Genomic DNA, 22,623 nt, shown 5'->3' on the forward strand with positions numbered 1-22,623 from the left:
CACTTGACGGGATGAGCACTGGGTGTTATTCTGTATGTTGGCAAATTGAACACCAATAAAAAATAAATTTATTATTAAAAAAAATAACAGGCAATAAGAAACACTGCCTGGAGTTTAAGGAAGAAGGGAGATACATTTGGAAATTTTCAGCAAATAGGCAAATTCATGAGACTAGAGAAGATCATCAAGAAGGTAAGCATAGACTAAGAAGAAAAAAGGTACATAAATGAAGCACCTAGAGGTGCCAATCAGTTAAGTTTGGGGAGATAAAGAACAAGAATGAGAAGCCAGTCAATGAAGTAAGAAGAAAACCAGAAGAGTGTAATGTCCTGGAAACCAAAGAGGGAAGGTATCAAGGAAAGGGGGCAGGTGAAGGTGCTAAGAGGATCTGGATTCAGAAGTGGAGGTCACTGGCAAACAAACGAATGAATGACCTTAACTGAACTGTAATCTGGGCATTGCCTGATGTATACATAGGAACATGTTTTCCAGTAGGGTTATAGCATCACAAAGGTAGCAAAGCTTAATTAGAAATCCCTTCTTGCTGAGCCCTTCAACTCAATTTCTTATAAACTGTAAGTCAAATCCTGAAAAATATCCAACAAGATGGGTTAAAATATAGCAAAACTTCTAATTATAAAGTAATAGCTCTAAATTCTTATTTTAAATCCTCTGAGAGTAAAAGGATAACATTCACTTTATTTTCAGTTCCAAGGCATCTAAAACTATTGTAGGCTAAGTAATAGCAATGCATTCAGCAAGTATTTACTATGCACCTTATGTATTAGGCAATAGGAATATGTCAGTCAACAGGATGACCAAATCCCATCTCACAGAGAACTTACTGTAAAGTTTTAAAACAGGCTTAAAACAAGATCACAAAATGTGATGGTGGTTATGAAATGGGAAGTACAGGAGCGAGCTATACCTATTTGACTTGATTGATTTTTATGTATAATTGTGCCTGTTGCAAGATTCTGAAAATGAATGACAATAAGTACCAGTTTCAGTTCTGTGGTAATAACCTGTATTTCCAGTGATTTTTTTCTGGCATTCACTCTCAACTCACTGGTTGATGCAGTGCTATCTGAACAGAATGTAAAGAAATTACTTAGAAAGGAAAAGGCTCTAAAACAAAACTCCAAAGCTCCAGAATTACTAATTATTTTGACCTGGAATAATTCCTTTAAAACCCTTGGCTCAATTTAAAAATAAAAGCTGTAATATTAATGGAAATTAAATATTATAAACAGTGGAGAATTTGGTCTCTTACCTTGATCACCAAGTACAAGGGCACCAGCTTCCAAAGCAAAATCTCCAGAGGAACTATCCTTTGAAAGAGTTACAGTCAAACCAGAGGTAGTTGTGGTATTACCACAAACATACACACCCCGTGGAGCAACGTTGCATACTGCCTAAAGAAACAAAAGGTTTAAAAGAATCAGCCAGGGGCACCTAGTGGTACAGTTGGTTGTGCGTCAGACTCCTGGTTTTGGCTTAGGTCATGATCTCAGGGTTGTAAGACAGCCCCATGTCAGGCTCCATGCTAGGCATGGAGTCTGCTTCGGATTCTCTACATCTCCCCCTGGCCCTCACTGGCCCCCTCCATGTGCTCTCTCTCTAATAAATAAATAAATCTTTAAAAAATAATAAAAAGAATCAGCCAAAGTAAAAGGGAAAAGATAAATAGTGACTGCTTCACAAATGTCAGCTATATGCCAAGTCAATATTGTTCTAATAGCTTTACTGTACAACCCTCATTACCACAGTTAATAGGAAGGTATTATTACATCCCCATTTAGTGACATAGAAACCAAGGCCTGCAGAGTAACTCACAATGCTATGAAAGTATGAAGTGAGAATTCAAATAAACCCAGGCAGCCTGCCTCTGATGCCTGTGATCATGTGAACACTACAGTTTCATTTTATGCTTTGTTTCCAAGTTCAAACAGACAAAACATGAATGCCAATCAATCTCAAAGGCTTCAATGCTTCTATATACATCAGGAAATAAGATGGCTTAATAATGCATTCCTTGTGAGTAAACAAGCTATGGCAGGTCAGAATAGTGGTTAAATAGCACAAGAATTAAAAGCATGGACCTCCAGAGTCAGGCAGACCTGTTTAAATCTTGGCTTTACCCTTTATTGGCTCTGCTGCTCTCAGATCTCTCTGAGCTTCAACTTCTTTATGTTTTATCACATATATCCCTGAGAAATATATAAGATTATGTATATAAGGCACTTAATCTGGTACCTGGCACAAATAAGTGCCCAATGCAAGGCCACTGTGTATGCAGTGCACTGCACAACTGCAGGAGACAATATTCACACTGCTATGTCGACAATGCACTCTGGACATGTGCAGTGCCTAACCCAAGTGAACCTATGGTGCTGAGCTTATACACAGTAGCTGTCGTTATTTTTGTTATTTATAATTCCTTATTAGTCTAGGAGGATGATGATGGCTTACTAAAATGGTCAGAGGAAAACAGGATTAAAAATGTGAATAATAATAATAATAATAATAATAATAAACGTGAATAATTCAGAACTGTTAGTGTTAGCCTAACTTTTAAAAACTGGTTTAGCAGGGCTAGAAGACTTACATACAATACAATCCACTGTTTACAACATTTAATTTCTGCTAATATTACAGCTTTTATTTTTAGAATAAATGCCATTATTCCAGGCCTAAAAAACATGAAAAATTGCCAATGTCATTTCTTGGTATTAAGTTTTTTTCACTACTATTAAATGTATTTTGAAACCATTATCTGCCAAGATCTATTTCTTAAACTAAAAAAAGAAAGGGGAACCTGGGTGGCTTAGCCAGTTGGGTATCTGACTTGATTTTGGCTTGGGTCATGATCTCTGGGTGGTGGGACTGAGCCCCACATCAGGCTCCATGTTTGGTGAGGAGTCTGCTTGGGATTCTCTCTTTCCCTTTGCCCCTCCTCACTGTGCTAGCAGTCACAGACATGTATGTGCACATGTGCTTGCACTCTCTCAAATACATCTTAAAAAAAAGGAATAAGAAAAATAGAAGTTTATTTGTATAGATAATCAAATACTGTGGAGGTTAAACCAGGCTTCTACCTATAATACACTAATTAAAAAGTCAAACACATATGCAAGGACATAAAAGAGAGGAAAAAAAGCTATAACAATTCAGGTCCCCACATGTACCTTTTACATGCACAATCTGGCTAGGTATCCAGTTTTCATTATTATTATCAATTGTTTCCCTAACAACTGGGTGCTCTGTGCCTCAGTTGTCAGGCTTATAGCAAGGGCTCAGAACTGAATTTTTTTTTTTTTTAAATAGGTCCAGTTGGTCCAAAGGAACATGGAAATATAAATGAAATGTCAGAGTAGAAGTAAAATGATGACTGATTTAACAATAAAGCATAAGGAATAAATAGTAACTCTGACGTGAAAGACAGTGGTTTTATAATGCAATCATGAGGTCAAGGCGGTTCTCAATTCTGGTTGCACAGCACAATCACCTGTGGAAGGTTATACACACACAGACACTAGGACCCTAATCCAGAGGCTCTTAGTTCAGTTAGACTAGGGAAGGCCTCAGGATTTTGAGTCCCAAAGGTGATTCTGATATGCAGCCAAAGGTCTAACCCCTGGACAAAGATTCAGTAGCCACAGGACTACAACTTGCCAAAGAGACCCCTGGTCTAGTCACATTTGTCTACACGGGGGTGGGGGGTGGGGAATAGGACATATGAGCATTCTCTGAAAGGACACCATGACTGGCTTACCAAGTGTCACTCCCTAGGTAACCACAACTACTCCAACAGGCAAAACCTTTTAGGGCCATCATAAGCCCTGGACAGGAGAACCACTAGGCTCTACTGGCAGAGGCAGAATCTTCTTGAGGACCAGCAAGAAGCCGGTCATAAGAAGATGCCTTGCTTTAAAATCAGAGAGCAGCAGTGGAGATGCATACAGATAGATCTCTTACCTTTATCAGACTGTTCCTAAAGCTCAGTACAATGTTTATGTAGTTGTATGAAGACAGGATGTGTGGACACCTGCTTCCCTGCTCTTTACTTTCTCAAACTATTTTGTTCATAGGTGAAGTCACAACACCTAGCTTTGCTAGCAAAGCTGATACCAAAGAAAAAGGGGGTTAGAGAAATGGTTAACATTTCACAATGGTTGACATCTCAACAGACCATCATGTATGTCTGCACAGTCTATGGAACAGAAAATAGGCTCTATTTGAAAGGATGCCTGGACAGAAGTGACATATTACTTAAACAAACCCCGATTCACTTCTACCCCCATACCAACTATTTCTTCTGGAATAAAAATACTACATGGTTTAAGAAAATTCACTTGTGAATCAGTTATATGTTTCATAAGGAATACATCAAATACTAGATGAGAAATTTCCTACCTGTAACATCTGACTCTTTCCCAAGCCTGGGTCTCCAACAACAAGGACATGTGGATCTCCTCGAATAGGAATTCTGTTTTTGTCATCTGCATATTTTTGGCTTCCTCCAAAGAGTGCTAATGCCAAACCTGCTTTAACAAGCTCAAGTATAAAAGGGGGGAAGGGGGAAGAAAAACCTCAAAAGTGAGAAAAACATAAAGATGACTAGCAAAAAAGGGATGCTTCTTCTATATTTACATTTAATTGAGAATTTTTTTTGAAGCATGATTGAACTTTTTTCCCCTAAGAAAATTAACTTAAAATATAAACTTCCATAATGTAAATGATTAAAAAGCAAAAATTAGGAAGCACATAAAATCATAGAGGTATTTTTAAAGTCACTGAGTAAAGACCTACATTGCAAGGCATGAATCTACTCCACAAAACTGGGAAATAACCTGCTAGCTGTCGCTTTAGCACTTAGTGCCCAAAGTCACTGTAGGAGTACCTCATTCCTATTAGCTCAGATTAGTAAGCAGATCGTTCATACAAGGAGCTGAAATCTGGCTTTCACATCATTTATGGAGAATAATGACATATTAAAATACAAGTAACTGGCTAACAATTAGCTTTTTGCCAACTTTATATGTTTTTGAGTAAAGATGAAGGAGAGTACTTACTTCATGACCAAAAATGACAGGGCAAAGTGAGCTGAAAAACAGAATACAATTTATAAATCCCTATTTATGCTTCATCAATCCACTAGAAGATCTACATTACAACTTGCTTAACTTGCTTTATTTAGCATCAAAAAAAGAAAAAGACAAACATAAAATTTACATCCCTCAAACAACTCAAGACATTTTACTCTGTAAATTTCTCAAAATTCTTGATTAATCCATAAAGGGAAGAACACTTAAAAAATTTTACATGTACAAAGGAGACGAAATACTTGCATTTTATTTTCATTTTTTTGAGAGAGAGCACAAGACCAGGGGCAGGGAGGGCAGAGGAGAGGGAGAGAATTTAAGCAGGCTCCACACCCAATGTGGATGGAGCCCAACATGGGCTAGATCTCAGGACCCTGAGATCATGACCTGAGCCCAAATCAAGAGTTGGATGCTTAACTGATTAAGCCACCCAGGCGCCCCTTTGCAAAGCATTTTAAAGTAACCAAATAGACTGTTATCTATCACAAGCATTTAAAATACCTCATAATCATTGTCTTCTCCTTCGGGATACAGAATTATGTTGTATATTACACAAACACACATTTTCTATGTAGCCAAGTCACTGAAAGGAGGCTAACAGGTGAACTGAGTAAATAATATCTTAAGATGAGACAAAATGTCATTACTTCACATTAATTCAAAGGATCAGGATAAGATCATATATGAATACGTGAGTATATTTACATTTATCAGTTATAAAAACAAGGATCAAGCAAAAAAGGCTTGATCATTATCCCTTTTAATATCTGTAAAGACAGAAGATAGTGTCCTGCCACATCCCTTGGTACTCAGTGTTAAGCATGTTCCCACATAATCTCTAGTGGCTCCTGATCACACACCTGCACCTGTCTGCTGAAGGGCTTTTTCTGGAGGCAGAAGCCTCAGCAGTAGGCAGGCGGGTCAGGCTGAAAGTACCACCTAGTAAAACTAGGCCCTTCGATGGAAAAATACTGAGGCTAGTTCTACACAATCTAGTATTCTAGAGGCCTCAAGAGGATTAAGCCTCAGATGCTTGTAGTAACCTCTTCTTTGAGGCACCATACACTGACTACCATCCCTTCTCACTCTCCCATTCCCTTACCAGTATTTCTGGGATCACCTCCCAAACAAATGCTTACCCAAATTACTGCTTCTAAAGAAACCAAAACTAAAACATAACCTTCCATTGTCTTCTCCATTCTCCTTTCATACCTTTTCTACCTAGCAAAGGTAGACAAACTTTTTCTTAAAAGGCCAGAATGTAAATCTTTTCAGTTTTACTGTCTGGGTCACACTACCCAACTTGTCAAAAGCAATTATGTAGATGAATGGATGGCACTGTATTCCCATAAAATTTTATTTACAAAACCAGGCAGCCTGCCAACCCCTGCAAGATTAATAATGGACGACCATAAAAAATTCGAGTTTTAATGTTGAAATCACAAATTTAGGACTAAAGGGTAAGAACAACCTCTGAAAAGAAAACATTTCTAGTATGGCAGAAGGACCACTGTACAGGTTCATTCTTATTTGAAACAGGTAAAGGAACCAAAGCGGTGTTTTGATCTTCAACCAGGTGGTTCTTCCCTACCTGCTCACAGCCCACTCATCACACTGTCCCTAATCCACAGATCACAACCCTACTCTAGCTCAGAGCACCCCTTCTCCCAGGGTAGGTATGGATGGCTATCTATTCAGAAGTCTCTGAGGGTTTAAAGACTCCCTGAGGAACTCTATCCTTTCTCAATTGACTAACATATTAAAAGCAGAAACAGTCAAGTTCTTTTAGTGCCCAAAGCCTAAATAAAGGAAACACGACAGGGTTAAGTGTTCTAATACAATGCATTTCAAAACCTCAGTTCTTTACTACTCTTAGGTACATCTACTTTTCAGTCTCTCTTGTTTTCCTATTATTTCTTCAAAATATCCAAAAAATTGTTTAAAAGGTTTTAAAATAATGGTATGTTGTGTTAATTATGTTAAATACATTATTAAATTTCATGTAATCTTGGGACAACCTTCTGGGCAAGAATTAGTTCTATTTTGAGAAAAATGAAGGAGGTAATAAGTAACATGCTCCCAACCTCATTGGAAGTGGGATGGATTCTAACTTAGCTTATCTTTAAAAAAAAAAAAAAAAAAGCTCTTAACCACTAAAGCAAAAATTGCCTCTACTGTGCTTCTTCTCTACTGCATGGCAATAACATGAAAATAAAAGAATATTATGAAATACTTAGTGAATGTAAGTGACTTCTATGTGAATCTCCTTCTTGTTTTTTAAAAGTAAACACCCAAAAATAAATAAATAAAATAAAAGTAAACACCCTACATACAACTAATTGAAATGACTGGAATTCACAGTCCCATCACTCTTTGTTGAGTAACCAACTTCTAGTGTGAGATAGTAAATTTTCTTTATAGATTAAACTAGACATCAACAAAGTTTTCCATACAGGTACAGACAGTAAATATCTGTGAGCTATTATTCTCTGTTGCAACTACTCAGCTCTGCCACTGCAGCCAGGCACTGGCACTACATAAATGGAAAGCAGCCAGGCCTACATAATAAATGATTATGGCTATGTTCCAATAAAAGTTTATTTACAGGAAGTGAAATTTCAATTTTATATAATTTTATGTGTCATGAAATATTCTTTTTTTTCAGCCATTAAAAAAATGTAAAAACCATTTTTAGCTTATGGGCATATACAAATGGGCAGTTAGCTGGATTTGACCTGCGAACTGTAATTTGCAATCATTTTGACTAATTTTTTGTTACTTGTAGCCAAGAGCACCCCTATCCTGCATATACATAATAAAACTTCAGATAACCTCATACATACTTGACAATGAGTTTAAACAGGTTTTCTTCAGCTTGAATCTCTTGGATAGCATAAAGGTCTTTAAGTGAGAATTCCATCAATGCTCCATGCTTACACCCATCCTCAGAGGTCTTTGTTTTTTGTCCTTTGCTATTACTAACAGAATTTGCTTCAATGTACAAAAGGAACATGCATTTGTCATTCTTATTTCGAGAACCTGTAAATTTCAAGGTATGAAATATAATAATTGGTATTTTCATTTTCCCTACAAAGACTCAAATACCATGAAAAAGAAAGGCACAGTAAAATACATATAAACTTGTATTTTAAAGGAAAAGTTTCACCTATGTAAGAAACAAGGAATTCCCTGTATCTGTGGAAATTCAAAAGTACTTTGAAAAAAGATGAATCCTGACAAATTATTGAGAAACAATCAAAATAAGAAAAGAATTATACAATACCTTCTTCAGCATTTGAGACTTTCACAACTCCAGTAATAGTCACTGTGTCTCCTGGGACACAGCTATCCACAAGATCATGAACAAGTTCACACTCTATCGTTCGTGGAATCCGACCTGCTTCTCGCTGATCATCAGACATTAGCTCCTGGATTCTAAAATGTTAAAAAATTTTCAGTCAGTACATATACTGACTTTAAGTTATTTCTTCAACATGTCAACTATTCAGGACCCACAAGATACAGAGCTAAAAGGCAGATTAGTTAAAAAAAAATTTCAATGGTATATCTAATATTACTTCAGTAGTTTCCAATTAAGAATGGCAGGATGAGAAATTGGGATCCCTGGGTGGCGCAGTGGTTTGGCGCCTGCCTTTGGCCCAGGGCGCGATCCTGGAGACCCAGGATCGAATCCCACGTCAGGCTCCCGGTGCATGGAGCCTGCTTCTCCCTCTGCCTGTGTCTCTGCCTCTCTCTCTCTCTGTGACTATCATAAATAAATAAAAAAAAAAAAAATTAAAAAAAAAAAAGAATGGCAGGATGAGCATGTACATTTGCCTACCCTCTCTCCAAAATGTCCGCCAAAATGGTAGCCACTAAATAAGACAGGTTATAGGGTGTGCAGAGGTGTTATCAATAAACACAAGCTCTTAAAAGTTCAGAAAACAGGAAGTGGAAAAATACTGATGGATAGAACAAAATGAAATTCAAAATACACACAGGAAAAAGTTACAAGGATCTAAGAGAAGTGGGGGCCAGTATTTTTTTTTTTTTTTTTTTTTGGAAAGACCTTTTTTTTTTTTTAATTTTTATTTATTCATGATAGGCACACAGTGAGAGAGAGAGGCAGAGACACAGGCAGAGGGAGAAGCAGGCTCCATGCACCGGAAGCCTGACGTGGGATTCGATCCCGGATCTCCAGGATGGCGCCCTGGGCCAAAGGCAGGCGCCAAACCGCTGCGCCACCCAGGGATCCCAGGGCCAGTATTTTCAGCAGAGCCCTTGAGAGCCTTCTAGGTTGGAGTTGGTAGGAATGCAGAGTAGGGATGCTTGGTTTCTTACACAGGTGAAACTTTTCCTCATTTCGGTGGATGGCTAAAAGGAAACAGGATAATCAACTGAAAGATAAGTCACAGAATAGCTGTTCAACTTTTTGGTAGGTGGGTGGATAGGTGGGTAGGTGAAGAAAGAGGGCATTCCACCAAACCACGCTCTACTGTTTAACAAAAACCAGAACACTGTTCTAGAGAAATGGATCCATCCACTGTGTGAGGGGAGCTACAGCATCTAATGAAGGCATCAGAGCTCCAGAATAAAAGTCTCCTCATTCTGGCATCTGAGAAGTTCAACTCCAATTCAAAAACATATTCATAGGGCAGCCCCGGTGGCGCAGCGGTTTAGGGCCTGTAGCCCAGGGCGTGATCCTGGAGACCCTGGATCGAGTCCCACATCAGGCTCTCTGTATGGTGCCTGCTCCTCCCTCTGCCTGTGTCTCTGCCTCTCTCTCTCTCTCTGTCTCTATGAATAAATAAATAAAATCTTTAAAAAAATAAAATAATAAAATAAAAAAATAAAAATTAAAAAAAAAACATATTCATATAGCAAAATCTGATCATCAAAAGAGGGAGAGAGGCCTCATGAGGAAAAACTCCTACTTATAAAATAGCAACGGAAACCTATCAAAGGAGTCCAGATAATTTCTCAGTGTTCATCAGATATTTCAGGATGAAATGGCATTAATTCAGGAAAGAGAAGGGCATTAAAAACAAAACCTGCTGAAGAGTTTTTGAGAAAACTTTACCATCATAAAAACAAGAATAAGCGGCTATAAAAAGGGAACTACTAGAAAACTGTGAGATCGGGAAAATTAAATATATATATACATATATATATAAATCAAATATTTATAGGAGGGAAACAAACACACAAAAAGCACACAGAAAGTAAAGGGTGAAAACAAGTTAAAAGACGAATGAACAGTCCAACGGATGTATGTGATTGGAAGCTCAAAGAGAGAAAAGAGATATTCGGGAGTCCAAGACAACACCAGAAGAAAAGGACTGATCACTGTCACACAGGATGAAGACACGTTTAGATGTACTCTCACTATTCAGAACACTATAGAAGGATTTCAAAAAGTAGGAAAAGCACTAAACAACAAAGCTGTAGTCCAAATACGAAGCATATAAAACGGGAGAATTCAAGGGAGTAGAAGAGAATTCATTTTGATTTTGAGACTTGGATCATTTCTGTTAAGGGACAGAAAACAAAACAACATGGTAACATAAATTACATTTCCTTTTCTAAGCATCTGATCACTTTCTTTGTTACTTTGTGGAACAAAGATAAAATTATAAATGCTCTTGTTTTTGTTACATATGACCTATAAATTAAACAAGGAAGACAGTTATAACTGGAAAAGAGAAATAAACCTTGACAATGTAAAATTCACATCTTGGCTGAAAGAAATCTAGTGGTAGAAGGGGAAAAAGTAAAAGCGGGCTTTTCTTTACTCTGTCCTCCAGATCTCTGACCTGTTCTTCGAGTCTTCGATTTATTCACCCTAGTTTATCTAGTACCTTTATAACTATTACTTTAAACTCTCTATCAGGCATATTACTTATCTCCATTTCATTTAGGTCTCCTGCTGTGATTTTGTCCTTTTTGTTCTTTCACTTGGGACATACTCCTGTCTCATTTGACGAACACTCCATGTCTGTTTCTGTGTTAGGAAAGTCAGCCATGTCTCCTTCTCTTGAAAGCAGTAGCCTTATGAAGGTCCTATAGTGCCTTGCAGTGCAATGTCTCCTATTCTTAAGACCTTGGCGCTTCAGGGGTGTCTCGTATGTGTGTTGCATGTGCCCTACTACTGTGGCTAAGACATGTCTGTCTTCAGTCTAGTCGTCTCTAATGGTTCCCTTTGCCTGTTGTGGGCAGTGTTTGGTCCCTATGTTGTTAGTGGGCCAGTGTGGGCTGCCCTAGGCTTGAGGGAAGTTCGCCAGGTGTTTGCCAGAACTGCAGGAGCACCAAACTACAGGGTGCCCTCCCTGTATTATACCCTGAGAAGTTTCTGTTGGTGGACAGGGCCTACAGTCAGACCAGATGTCTGTCCCCAGCCCACTGCAGAGAGACAGCTGGATTGGCTGAGTGGTTATCTTCCCCTCTCCCCAGAGTAGAAGTCACTTTGGAGTGCTGCTGACCTCTGTCAGGGCTGCTTGCTCACTGCCATTATTGTGGTGCCACTTTGGATGGACTCCTGCAGGAGAACGTAGGGGCAATGTGCACAGTACCAGCAAGGTCCACACCAGCTGGCTGTAGGAGGGGAGTTGTAGCTGCTGGGAAAACTCCTGTACAGAAAAGTACAGGGGTGTGGTGTCCATTAGCAAGCTAAGTGGAAGTGGAGAGTATTTTACTGTCCTGGTTCCCACAGGCGTCCCTTTAACTAGGCTGGGGGTCCACGGAGGGGAGACAGCACCAATCAGCTCTTTTGTTTTGGAGAAGTCTCTGAAAAAGCCCTGCCCCTCCAGTCTAGTACATGCTCTGAGATTAGCCAACAAATTTCCCTCATGTAAACCCTAGGCATTTTTCAAACTGCTGCTTCTATACTGTATCTTAGCAGAGCTGTTTGTTGTGCTCTCCCTTTAAGGGCAGGGACTCCGTTTTCTCTCACCACCAACTCTCCTAGAGCTGAGCCACTGATTTTTTCAAGTTTCAGGCTGGAAGAACTCACAAAATTAGGCCCCTTTGGTTTCAAAGCCAAATGTTATGGGTCGTCACCTTCCCCATGCAGGTTCCCGGTGCCTGGGGTGCCTGCTGTGGAGGTTTGCTTCTCTCCCCTCCCCACAACTGCTAAGTCTCTCCCTCTCACAGTCGCGTGGATCCGTTTGGCTCCTAACCACATCTCCACCTTCCTACCCTCTTGGATGTGGCCTCTTCTCTGTATTTAGCTGTGGAATCTGTTGCACCAGTCTTCAGGTTGCTTTTGGGGTTATTTACACTGATGTGGGTATTACCTACTTATATCTGTGGGACCAAGTAAGCTTAGGATCCTCCTACTCTGCCATCTTCCCTTGAAGTCTTTAAAACTTCTTTAAATAATGAATGTAAGTAAAAAAAAAAAAAAAAAAAAAAAGAATGTAAGTAAAAATCACTGAATGTTAAAATAATAACTTTGGAATACATTCATTATACATCTAGGTAAGCCTCTCAATTCCTCTGAGGTCACAGCCAGGTATCCACCTAACCTGCACTACTTCAAACCCTGCTCCTTCTTCACCACCACCAACCCTCCACCTTCACCCTCCGTGCACACTCAAAACACTGCCAGACTGCAATGAGAAGCCTCAGAATGACACAACATGCTAAGGATGTCTTGCTTTAAGAAATTAGATATTAATACTTTTCTTATTAAAACAGATTAACAGAAAGAAGAAAACAACTCCAATCTCACTTCCTAGAGAGTATATTCTTAACATGTATTTCTTGCCAGTTTTGTCACTAGAAACACTGTACATGGTTTTTTTATGTCATTTCAAAATATTCTCCTGCACCATCATATTTAGTGGCTACACAATAATCCGTTGTACCATCCTACTTACAATATTTTCTTCAGATGTTTAGGCTGTTCCCCATTAAAACACACACACACACACACACACACACACACACACACACACAGTGAAAACATACTTTCAGCAAGCTATTTCTTCACATATTGTGACTGTTTTCATCAAGTAAACCCCTAAAACTGGGACTGCTTCAACTGCAAGGCCTTTGATATACATTGTAAGGCTTTCACCTTGATGCATTCAAGTTATTCAAAGCACTAGCTGAGAAAAAATAATTAAATTCTTTATGAACATTCCAATCTAAGCCCAAAGATCTTTCACTTAGGGCAGATAGTCATTTTATATATCTACACATTGGTAGAATAAAACAATAATGTAAGATAATATTGTACTAACAAAGTTTTACTATAACTCATTCAAAATGAACTTTAGCAATATCTTACTTTTAAAGATTCAAGAAAAGGATTTAAATGGCCTCCCCTCTCCTTTTTTTAAGATTGTTTATTATTTTAGAGGCTGGGGAGGGGTCACGGGGTGGGGAGAGAGAGAGAGAATCTCAAGCAGACTCCCCTCCTGGTTATGGAGCCTAAGTTTAGGCTCATTCTCATGACCCTGAGATCATGATCTGAGCCAAAACCAAGAATCAGACACTTAAATGCCTGAGCCACTCTCAGCCTCCCCTAAATGGTCTCCCTTTCTAAGTCTGATCTAATATCAAGAGATCATCATTCAAATCCAACTAAAATATTTGAGCCTATTTTCTTGTCCGCTATTTTTACCAAAAAAGCAGAGAGATTTTGTATAATTAAGTGAATTACCCTGGACCTTCTGTGAACTTACCCTATTGTGAACCTTGCAGCTCCTGAGAGGCCCTCATCACTCTCTTCAGAGGTGAAACTCCTACACTTTCTTTGCACACTGTTGTGAACTAAAAGAGCACAAGACCATGCTCAAGAGTCTTTAACATAGCCATAAAAAAGAATGACATCTTGCCATTTGAAACAACATGGATGGAGCTATATGGTACAATGCTAAGTGGGATAAGCCAATTAGAAAAAGACAAATACCATATTTCACTCATATGTGAAATTTAAGAAACAAAGATGAACCAAGGAGGAAAAAGAGAAACAAACTAAGAAAGAGACTCTTAACTATTGAGAACTGTTGATTACCAGAGGGGAGGTGGGTGAGAGATGGATGAAACAGATGAACGGGATTAAGAGTATACTTATTGTGATGGGCACTAAGCAACCACTATATTATATATATATATAAACATAATATTGTAGGTTATCTACGTCGGAGTTAAAAATTTTTTAAATAAAATGTAAAAGTCTCAAACATTTATTTTATAAAATGGAGTTTGTGAAGATCTCAGCATATTGTACATTTATTATATATGTCAGTCTTAGTTTTCGCAGAACAGAAGGAGGTAAAGCTAGGACAGGGCTTGGTAGCAATCCATCTCACTGTTTCTCTAGGTTCTTGGTTTTTTAAATACCTTCTGCTGTCTTAGCCAGGTTTCTTGGGTAGCACTCTGACTTCAAACCACCCATTATTTTATATTCAGGGATGAGTTACGGGACGATGGTCAGATAAAACACAGTAATTTGTTGGGTTAAAAATACCATACACACACACATACACACACACAAAACCATATGACCTACAAAAAACAGCTTAAAAAAAACCCCATAGTAAAATGCCTCATAGATAGTGAGAATATAAAATGAAACATATCTATTTCTAAGGCATTCTTTGTTTTAACACTTCTGACAACATTTCTATCACAGCTCATGGAAAGAAAATCATACAGCTTTGTTGGTCTACATCCAGTTCAATGAATCACATGAGAAATAAACTATTCCTCAGTAGAAAAAGGACAGGATACTTATAATTAAAATCCTTTCTGCAATCTGATATAGAACACATTTCAAATAAAGACAATTATCATTTCAATATATAAACTCTCAAACAAATAAATCTTTTACTATATACTTTACCATTGTCTACAGATAAGACTCCCAATATAATATATGAATATTATAGATTTACTGCCTAGTAAATCTATAACGTGAGATCTAAAACCTGTGTTTTATTTATAGTCTGCTTACTTGATTGACTGCCAGTCCATCGTAACCGTGAGAGGAGAGTTACGGAGAGCAGTGAATGACCTCCCTCGACATGTGGGCACAGGACACTGCAAGAAGATTAATTCACATCCACATTTTGATAAACTACAATCACATCTAAGGAAAATGCAAGTTAAAATGCTTCATTTAATACTACTTTTACTTGGTCACAGAATGGTGTTATAATAAAATGCAGTATGAGCATAATGACTACTTTCTTCTACATTGATTCTATATTACAAGCTTTTGAGGCACTTTTCCAGCTAGTCCCTCTTGATTACTGCTCTTATTCCTTTTACTGTGGGTGTGCAAGGCTCCTCACAAGCCTCTCACACTGAGCACATATTCCTTCCTTTGTGCACATTCAGTCTCCTGATCCTTGAATCTTGAATGCCCTCTCGCATTCACAATATCCAGCACCAATCCTCCCCTTTTCTAAAGTCTTCCTGGGTCTTCTTTGATCCCGAGCTCCCCTATCTCACTTGCCTTTGCACTGTGAGACAGTCCACAGAGACAGTCCTCAAAATGTAAATGTGTTTAAGTTTTTAAAAATCACTTATCCGCTATTTGGACCTCAAGATGCATTTGTAAATTCAGAGATTGTGGCCAACTGTATTTTCCAAATATGGCTGCAACAGTATTTTTCCATGAGCCTTTCTAGAACCCTCCCACTCCCCCATCAAAAGATGGAGTCTGATTTCCCTCTCCTGGAATCTGGACAGGCTTATGACTTATTTTGTAACCAATAGAAGTGATGCCACCTGTTTTCTGAAGCTAGCTCAAAAGAGGCAGCCATTTTTTCCTGAGAGCTGGACCTGTCTCTTGAAGCTATCAGCAGCCATGTGAGCAGATTGAGTACCCTTAGCTGCCATACCATGTACAAGAAACCAAAACCAGGCAAGAAAGACACATGGAGAAGAGATGCCCAGCCAGCCCCCAGCCACTCCAGCCTCTTGCTGTTCAGCTCTATCTGCTATTTGACTACAATTCCTTAAGAGATCTAAATGGGTAACTACCCAGCCAAGCAATTCTTCCAAACTTTGGACTAACAGAAGTCTTGAGAAAGAATTAGATGACTGCTGTTATTTTGAGCCACTAAGTTTTAGGGTGATTTGTTATATAGTAACAAAAATAGTGACTAAAATATGGATCTCCTGAACAAACATCTTTCTTGTCACTTCAATTCATGCAAGTTCAGACACATGCAGAACATTTCACACTAATGCTCATCCTGCGAGTCAGCATTACTACCCACTACATTGGAGAGCATGGGAATACTTTGACCAAATATAGTTTACAGAAAATATCCAATAAATCAGGATTGAAATTCTAGCCTCTGAACTAAAGACAAAGCCTGAACCTTAAGCCCAAAGAGTAGATGACACTCATTGACCAACACCACTGATTATTCAGAATCAATAGCCAAATCTCACACATCCTGTTCTTCCTAGAAGAGAAGGAAACCTTACAAATTTCAATTAGTGTAAAAATGTAATAAATGTAAAAATTTATTAAAATCCAAGGATAGTAAACACAGTTCCAAAAAAGAAGAATAGATATGGTAGTCTCCCTGCCTTATCAAAAACTTTAATGAGATCAATATAAATAGGATTGTACAGGACCAGCAAAATGAAATGGACTCACATGTCCATAGGACAGTGCACCATAGAAGAAACAATACACATCAGTAGGACTGATAATAGAGGACTTAATTAATAAATGGTGCCAAATGGCTTTCACTTCAAAGAGCAAAATTAGGTCCTTAGTGTTATGCCATTCCCAAGATTAAATTCCTGATGGGCAAAAATCCAAGTATAAAAACGAAACTTAAAAGTATTAAAAGAAAATGTAAGAGATATGTTTATAATGCTCAAATGAAGAAGGCTTTTTAGGCAGGGCATAAAACATAAAGGTCATAAGGGGAAAAAAATGATCAATTTAATCTGTCAAAATGTAAAACTGTAGAACAAAAAATATACCACAAAGAGATAAAGCAACTACTGGGAGAACATATCTGTAATATACATAATCAATGATTAGTACCTAGAATTCATAAAGAATTCCTATCAATAGTATAAACAGGAAAATAAGCAGAAGATTTAAACAGAAAGTTCAATAAAGAAGGAAACTGGATGGCCAAAAAGATGTGAAAAGATGTTCAACTGCAACAGAAATTCATATTAAAAATGAAATGCCATTTACACCCATCAGAATGGCAAAATTTTAGAAGTCTAACAATACCAAGTGTTAATGAGAATACAGGGAAATGGCAATTATTTAACACTACCAACAGAGGGGTAAGCTGGGACCAACACTCTGGAAAGTCATTTGGCAACATCTAATAGTTAACAATGTTATATCCCACAACTGAGAAATTCCTCTGCTAAGGAGGAATGTACAAGAATGTTCTCTGCAGTATCACATAACTGTAAAATACTGAAAATAACACAAATGTCCACTAGGAGAATGGATAATAGTAGCTATTCATTCAATGGAATACTCCACAATGGTAAAGATGAAAGAATCAGGTATGTATTGAAATAGGTAGTCTAAAACAACCAAGTGAAAAAAGAGTTGGCAGAGTGTTACATTCAGCATACTATTTATGTAACAGCACAACAAAAAAGTGCGTGGAACTGGGGAGGGCAACAGAGAGAGTTCAACTTTGATAATATTTTATGTTTAAAAAATTAAGTTAATGGCGATCCCTAGGTGGCTCAGCAATTTAGCGCCTGCCTTCGGCCCAGGGCGTGGTCCTGAAGTCTGGGATCGAGTCCCACATCAAGCACCCTGCATGGAGCGTGCTTCTCCCTCTGCCTGTGTCTCTGCCTCTTTCTCTCTGTGTCAATCATGAATGAATAAAATCTTTAAAAAAATAAAAAATAAGCTAAAATCACAAAATATTAGTACTTGTCAACTCATAATGGTGCATATACAGATATTCTCTCCACTTTTCTATGGCTTTAAGATCTATAATAATCTTGGGATGCCTGGGTGGCTCAGTGGTTGAGCATCTACCTTTGGCTCATGGCATGATCCTGCGGTCCTGGGATCAAGTCCCACATCAGACTCCCTGCATGAAGCCTGCTTCTCCCTCTGCCTATGTTTCTGACTCTCTCTATCTCTCATGAATAAATAAATAGAATCTTTTTAAAAAAAATCTATAATAGTCTAAAAAAAAAAAAGAAAAAAGGAACACATCACTTTCAAGCAGCAGAGTAAAGGAAACAACGTGTATACCTATTAAGTCTAAATATAAAAATATGAATGGAAAGAATACACATTCACTTCAGGATAATGATCTCTGGGAATGGTACAAGCAAGGGGGCACCAAGGAGATACTAATATCGGTTTATATCTTTATATCATTATGCTTTATATCTTTAAAAATATATCTGGGGGGCAGCCCAGGTAGATCAGCGGTTTAGCGCCGCCTTTGGCCCAGGGGCCTGATCCTGGAGACTTGGGATTGAGTCCCGCGTTGGGCTCCCTGCATGGAGCCTGCTTCTCCCTCTGCCTGTGTCTCTGCCTCTCTCTGCATCTCTCTGTGTCTCTCATTAATAAATAAATAAAATCTTTAAAAATATATATATATCTGGAACTGGCAAAATGTACATTCTGGGTGGTGACTGGAGAAATATTTTACCTATTTTTCTATACCCTAAATTATTTCTTTTTTTTTTTTAAAGATTTTATTTATTAAAAAAAAAAAAAGATTTTATTTATTTATTCATGATAGACACAGAGAGAAAGAGAGAGAGGCAGAGACACAGGCAGAGGGAGAAACAGGCTCCATGCTGGGAGCCCGACACGGGACTCAATCCCAGGACTCCAGGATCGCGCCCTGGACCAAAGGCAGGCGCTAAACCACTGAGCCACCAGGGATCTCCTCCCTAAAGTACTTCATAATTTAAAAATTGAAAATTAAAAATAAAAATTAGCTCCGTGTACAGAAACACTGGGAAATGTTTTCTGTAAAATGATCTGCCTTCTTTGCCAAGATAATTCAGTTAAAGAATAGCTTACCTTTGTGGGAAGATTATATTTTCCATCTGGAAGAGAAAAACTCTGAACTTCTCCACATGCAGCACAAAGAAAAGCCATCTTGGTGCAAAGAGGCTTTATATTACTGACACGAACCACTGTCCCTCTCAGAGCAATGTATTTTCCGTAGTAATTTGCCCGGACATTCTTGAGGTGTGTCAACGGCTCATAGTTATACACCCTAAAAGCAAAAACAAGAATGTATTTATCATTGAATTTACAAATGAACCAACAGTGAACATTATCTATATTTTCACAACTTCCTTTTAGGAGCAACTGGAGTTCTCCAACCATATCATCCCTATATATCAGAAATTTCACAAGAATTAAATCATCCTTAAAAATTAAAAAATGCTAAATCTCCCCTTTTCTTCTTGTCTCACTGGCTGTTCTCTGATGGGGAAAAAAGGGGAAAAAAAATGCCAACAGGAAAATTTTGGCAACAAAAAAATGACTTCCAGTTTCTAATTTCTTTTTCAAGAACCGTTACACAATGTCTTCTATAAATTCTAGAAAAGAAAAACAAAACCCTGATGATTACCTTATTCATTTCTTCTAATGAGAATTTAAAATCTTAAAGATGAATTAAAGAAAAACAAAATTCCATTTGTTCTGTGTCTAGTAGAAACCTCAAAATTTTAACAAAATATAATCAAGCACTTAGTGTATTACTTTTCAAATAGCAGGGACTTGATAAGGACACACCCATAATCAATCTTTACCAAAATGTGAAGGTTAGGAAATCATCTCATTTTAGGCAGGAAAAGTTTATTTTTGTCATGATTTCTTTGAAGAATTCTCAGTGGGTTCACTTAGGTGTGATAACCAATAGATGGCAAAGAACTCGTACCCTTTTTACTGATTTCTTTGGTTTTATAAAATGAGGTTCTCCTTCTTAAACAGTCTTAAATGCCAGATTCTAAATAATACCTTAATGACAGCAAATCCTCACCTGGCATGAATGTGTGGCACATTTACCATTGTTTCCCCATCCCTAGAAAATCCTTCTTGGGCTTGTAATTCAGCTGCATGCCTTTCAAGGTCCCTAGTTAATACCTAAACAAAACAGGTATTTACTCAAAAGTTGGAACAAAATACCCTCTTGAAGCAAAACTCTTTTTTAGAAAATATGAAGTTTATGAATATAAACAGTTCAGAGCAGAATATTAACAAAACTGTAATAGCCCTTTAAAACTCTGATATTTAATTGTAACTACTTATAGTGGATTGTTTTACCTGGGGTTTTGTTGTGTCTGGAATGGAAAACTCCAGCATTCCTGTCTACTACTTTATGTTCAAACTAAGCTTAATAGTAAAAGTCCTTGCAATAGTCCTCAAAGCTATTACTTTTGGACAGGCTCTGGTGATAACATATTTTCTACTTCTCCATATTCAGTGATTTATTAAGGTAGAGAAAATAGAGATAACTTCTGAAATATCCAATACGCACTCCCTTGGCATTTGATATTAAATAGTTAATAACGTCTTGTATATAAAGCAGTATGCTGACAATCTTAAAAGTGAAAACGAGATGTACATATACAGCTATAATTGCTATAAAGACCACAAAGATTTAGAGACAAAATACTATGCAAGTTTTGAAAAAAAGGTCATGAGAAAGGTTTCCTGGTGAGACAATAGTGTCAGGCCCCCCAGATTTGGATATGCAATGCAAGGGGCATTCCACGGTTAAGGGATAGCATGTGCAAGAGATCAGACAATTGAAAGACTCCTGAGGAGAGCTCAGCTAAGCTGAAGGGTAGTGAGTGGAAGTGGGGAGGAAGTTGAATCAGATCATGGAAGCCTATAACACCACAAAAAGGATTTAGATTTCACTCGGTAGAAAAGTAACTACAGTTTCCAAAGACAGATCATGTTTTATCAGGTATAGCAATAGTTTAGGAAAGATAATGAAGGTTTAAGACTGAGGCAGTAAAGGTGGAAAAGAAATAGATTTAAGAGATGTTTCAGAAATAGAAATGCAAGCATGTGGTGACTTGGATACAGAGAACTAATGAGTGAGAGGAGACTGAAGACAACACCAAGGTTTCCAGTCTCAGGTACCAGCAGTGGACACATCTTTGTAATGAATTATTCCTGCTCCTGGCTACCATTACCTCCTCTGCTCTATGTGCAGTTCTCAGTACCCCCTTTAAGACCCATAATAACTCTACCATCTCTACAAAGTCCTCTAAGCTCTCTCCATTTCTCCCCAATAACTCTTTATCTCTGAATGCAGCCAGTATTTTATCTGTGCTTGTTCTGAGATTTACTAGTCTTTTCCTTGAAGCATTTATCTCTTTGCCAGCCTAAATAATACTTTTACATATATTGTGTCAATTGATCCTGAGAAAAACTCAGGCAGACACAGCACATATTGTTATTTTCAGTTTATATATAGGGACACTCAGGAAGTGTAAGTGACTGGCCTCATGCCACAGAACCTAAATCTGAGTTGCTTTCTAAGTTTGCAACAGATAATATGATCCTAGTCTTATCTTCCCTGAAATTGTTTCTAAGGAACTCTTTAATTTATGTATTATCTTCAATAGACTAAACTAATTCAAATAAATTAAAATAAATGCTATATTTAGATAAGCTATTCTACATAAAATAAATGGTATCTATTAAGACAAGATTGTAAGCTTTCAGTCCTAGCCAACATCTGTTGGTTAAAAACTAAGTATCTTTTAGAGAAGATACTGTTACTGCAAAATCTTCCTTTAAAATTTTGACAGAAGTCTGCACAAAATAAATATTTACCTGATGTATTGCCAGACCCATGCAAGCCAAGGTTTTCTCAGGTGTATCCCTTAACTCATTTGCTATATTTGGTACCAAGTCAGCCATTTCATTGTCTTCTGTTAGTTCTTTAAAATCCACCAAAATACTTCCCTTTCTTTCTATTTCATCCTATAAAATATTAAGGCATGAACACAATGATGCCTTTTTTGGAGCCAACTATCATAACTAAACATTCAATTACATACTTTGAAAAAGAATATGTTTATATGGTGAAAACAATGGGTATAATAAGCTTTACATCAAACATATTTACACTATTTAAAATATATTAACTTATTTATGCCTCTTCACAACTCTTTGTGGTATTAATACTACTATGCCCAACTGATACAGGAGAAAACCAAGGTACAAAGAATGTAGGTAATACACCGAAGTCCACACTGAGCTAAGTGGCAGAGCTGGGATCTGGATCAAGGCTGTCTGGCTGCAGCATCTCCTGATTAATAGCATCTCAAACACATTGTTCAAGAAGATAATAGATAAAGGTAGACTAGTAGCTTTGTTGTATAGGAATCTTACCTTATCATATAAATCAATACGCCTTGTGAAAAAATTTTCAAATGCTTGAATCTTCTGAATAAAAGGAGAGCTACTGCTGTAAACTAATCCAACAAAATGGCATTAGCACTAATAATCACATGTGTACAGGCATATCTTTCATGAGACGGAAGAAACACTTAACATACATGG

At 37.7% G+C, this 22,623-nt stretch overlaps 2 protein-coding genes across 9 annotated transcripts in view; one reads left to right on the plus strand and one right to left on the minus strand.

Annotated features, from left to right (window-relative positions):
• The window catches only part of TRMT6 (tRNA methyltransferase 6 non-catalytic subunit), a 69,410-nt gene that overhangs the window by 30,352 nt on the left and 16,435 nt on the right, over positions 1–22,623 (plus strand). The window lies entirely within an intron of this gene.
• Positions 1–22,623, minus strand: part of MCM8 (minichromosome maintenance 8 homologous recombination repair factor) — a 42,856-nt gene that overhangs the window by 16,331 nt on the left and 3,902 nt on the right. For all 4 annotated transcript variants that reach the window (XM_049100660.1, XM_049100661.1, XM_049100663.1 and 1 more), the window contains exons 4-13: positions 22,453–22,535; positions 21,892–22,041; positions 20,081–20,184; positions 19,111–19,309; positions 15,067–15,152; positions 8,389–8,540; positions 7,949–8,144; positions 5,076–5,106; positions 4,417–4,557; positions 1,274–1,415 (exon numbers count right to left, since the gene is read on the minus strand). In XM_049100660.1, coding sequence (XP_048956617.1) covers positions 1,274–1,415; positions 4,417–4,557; positions 5,076–5,106; positions 7,949–8,144; positions 8,389–8,540; positions 15,067–15,152; positions 19,111–19,309; positions 20,081–20,184; positions 21,892–22,041; positions 22,453–22,535 — 1,284 coding nt within the window. The remainder of the gene's footprint in view (positions 1–1,273; positions 1,416–4,416; positions 4,558–5,075; positions 5,107–7,948; positions 8,145–8,388; positions 8,541–15,066; positions 15,153–19,110; positions 19,310–20,080; positions 20,185–21,891; positions 22,042–22,452; positions 22,536–22,623) is intronic.

The sequence above is a fragment of the Canis lupus genome, chromosome 24 (assembly GCF_003254725.2).
Source record: "Canis lupus dingo isolate Sandy chromosome 24, ASM325472v2, whole genome shotgun sequence".
Classification (NCBI taxonomy): domain Eukaryota; kingdom Metazoa; phylum Chordata; class Mammalia; order Carnivora; family Canidae; genus Canis; species Canis lupus.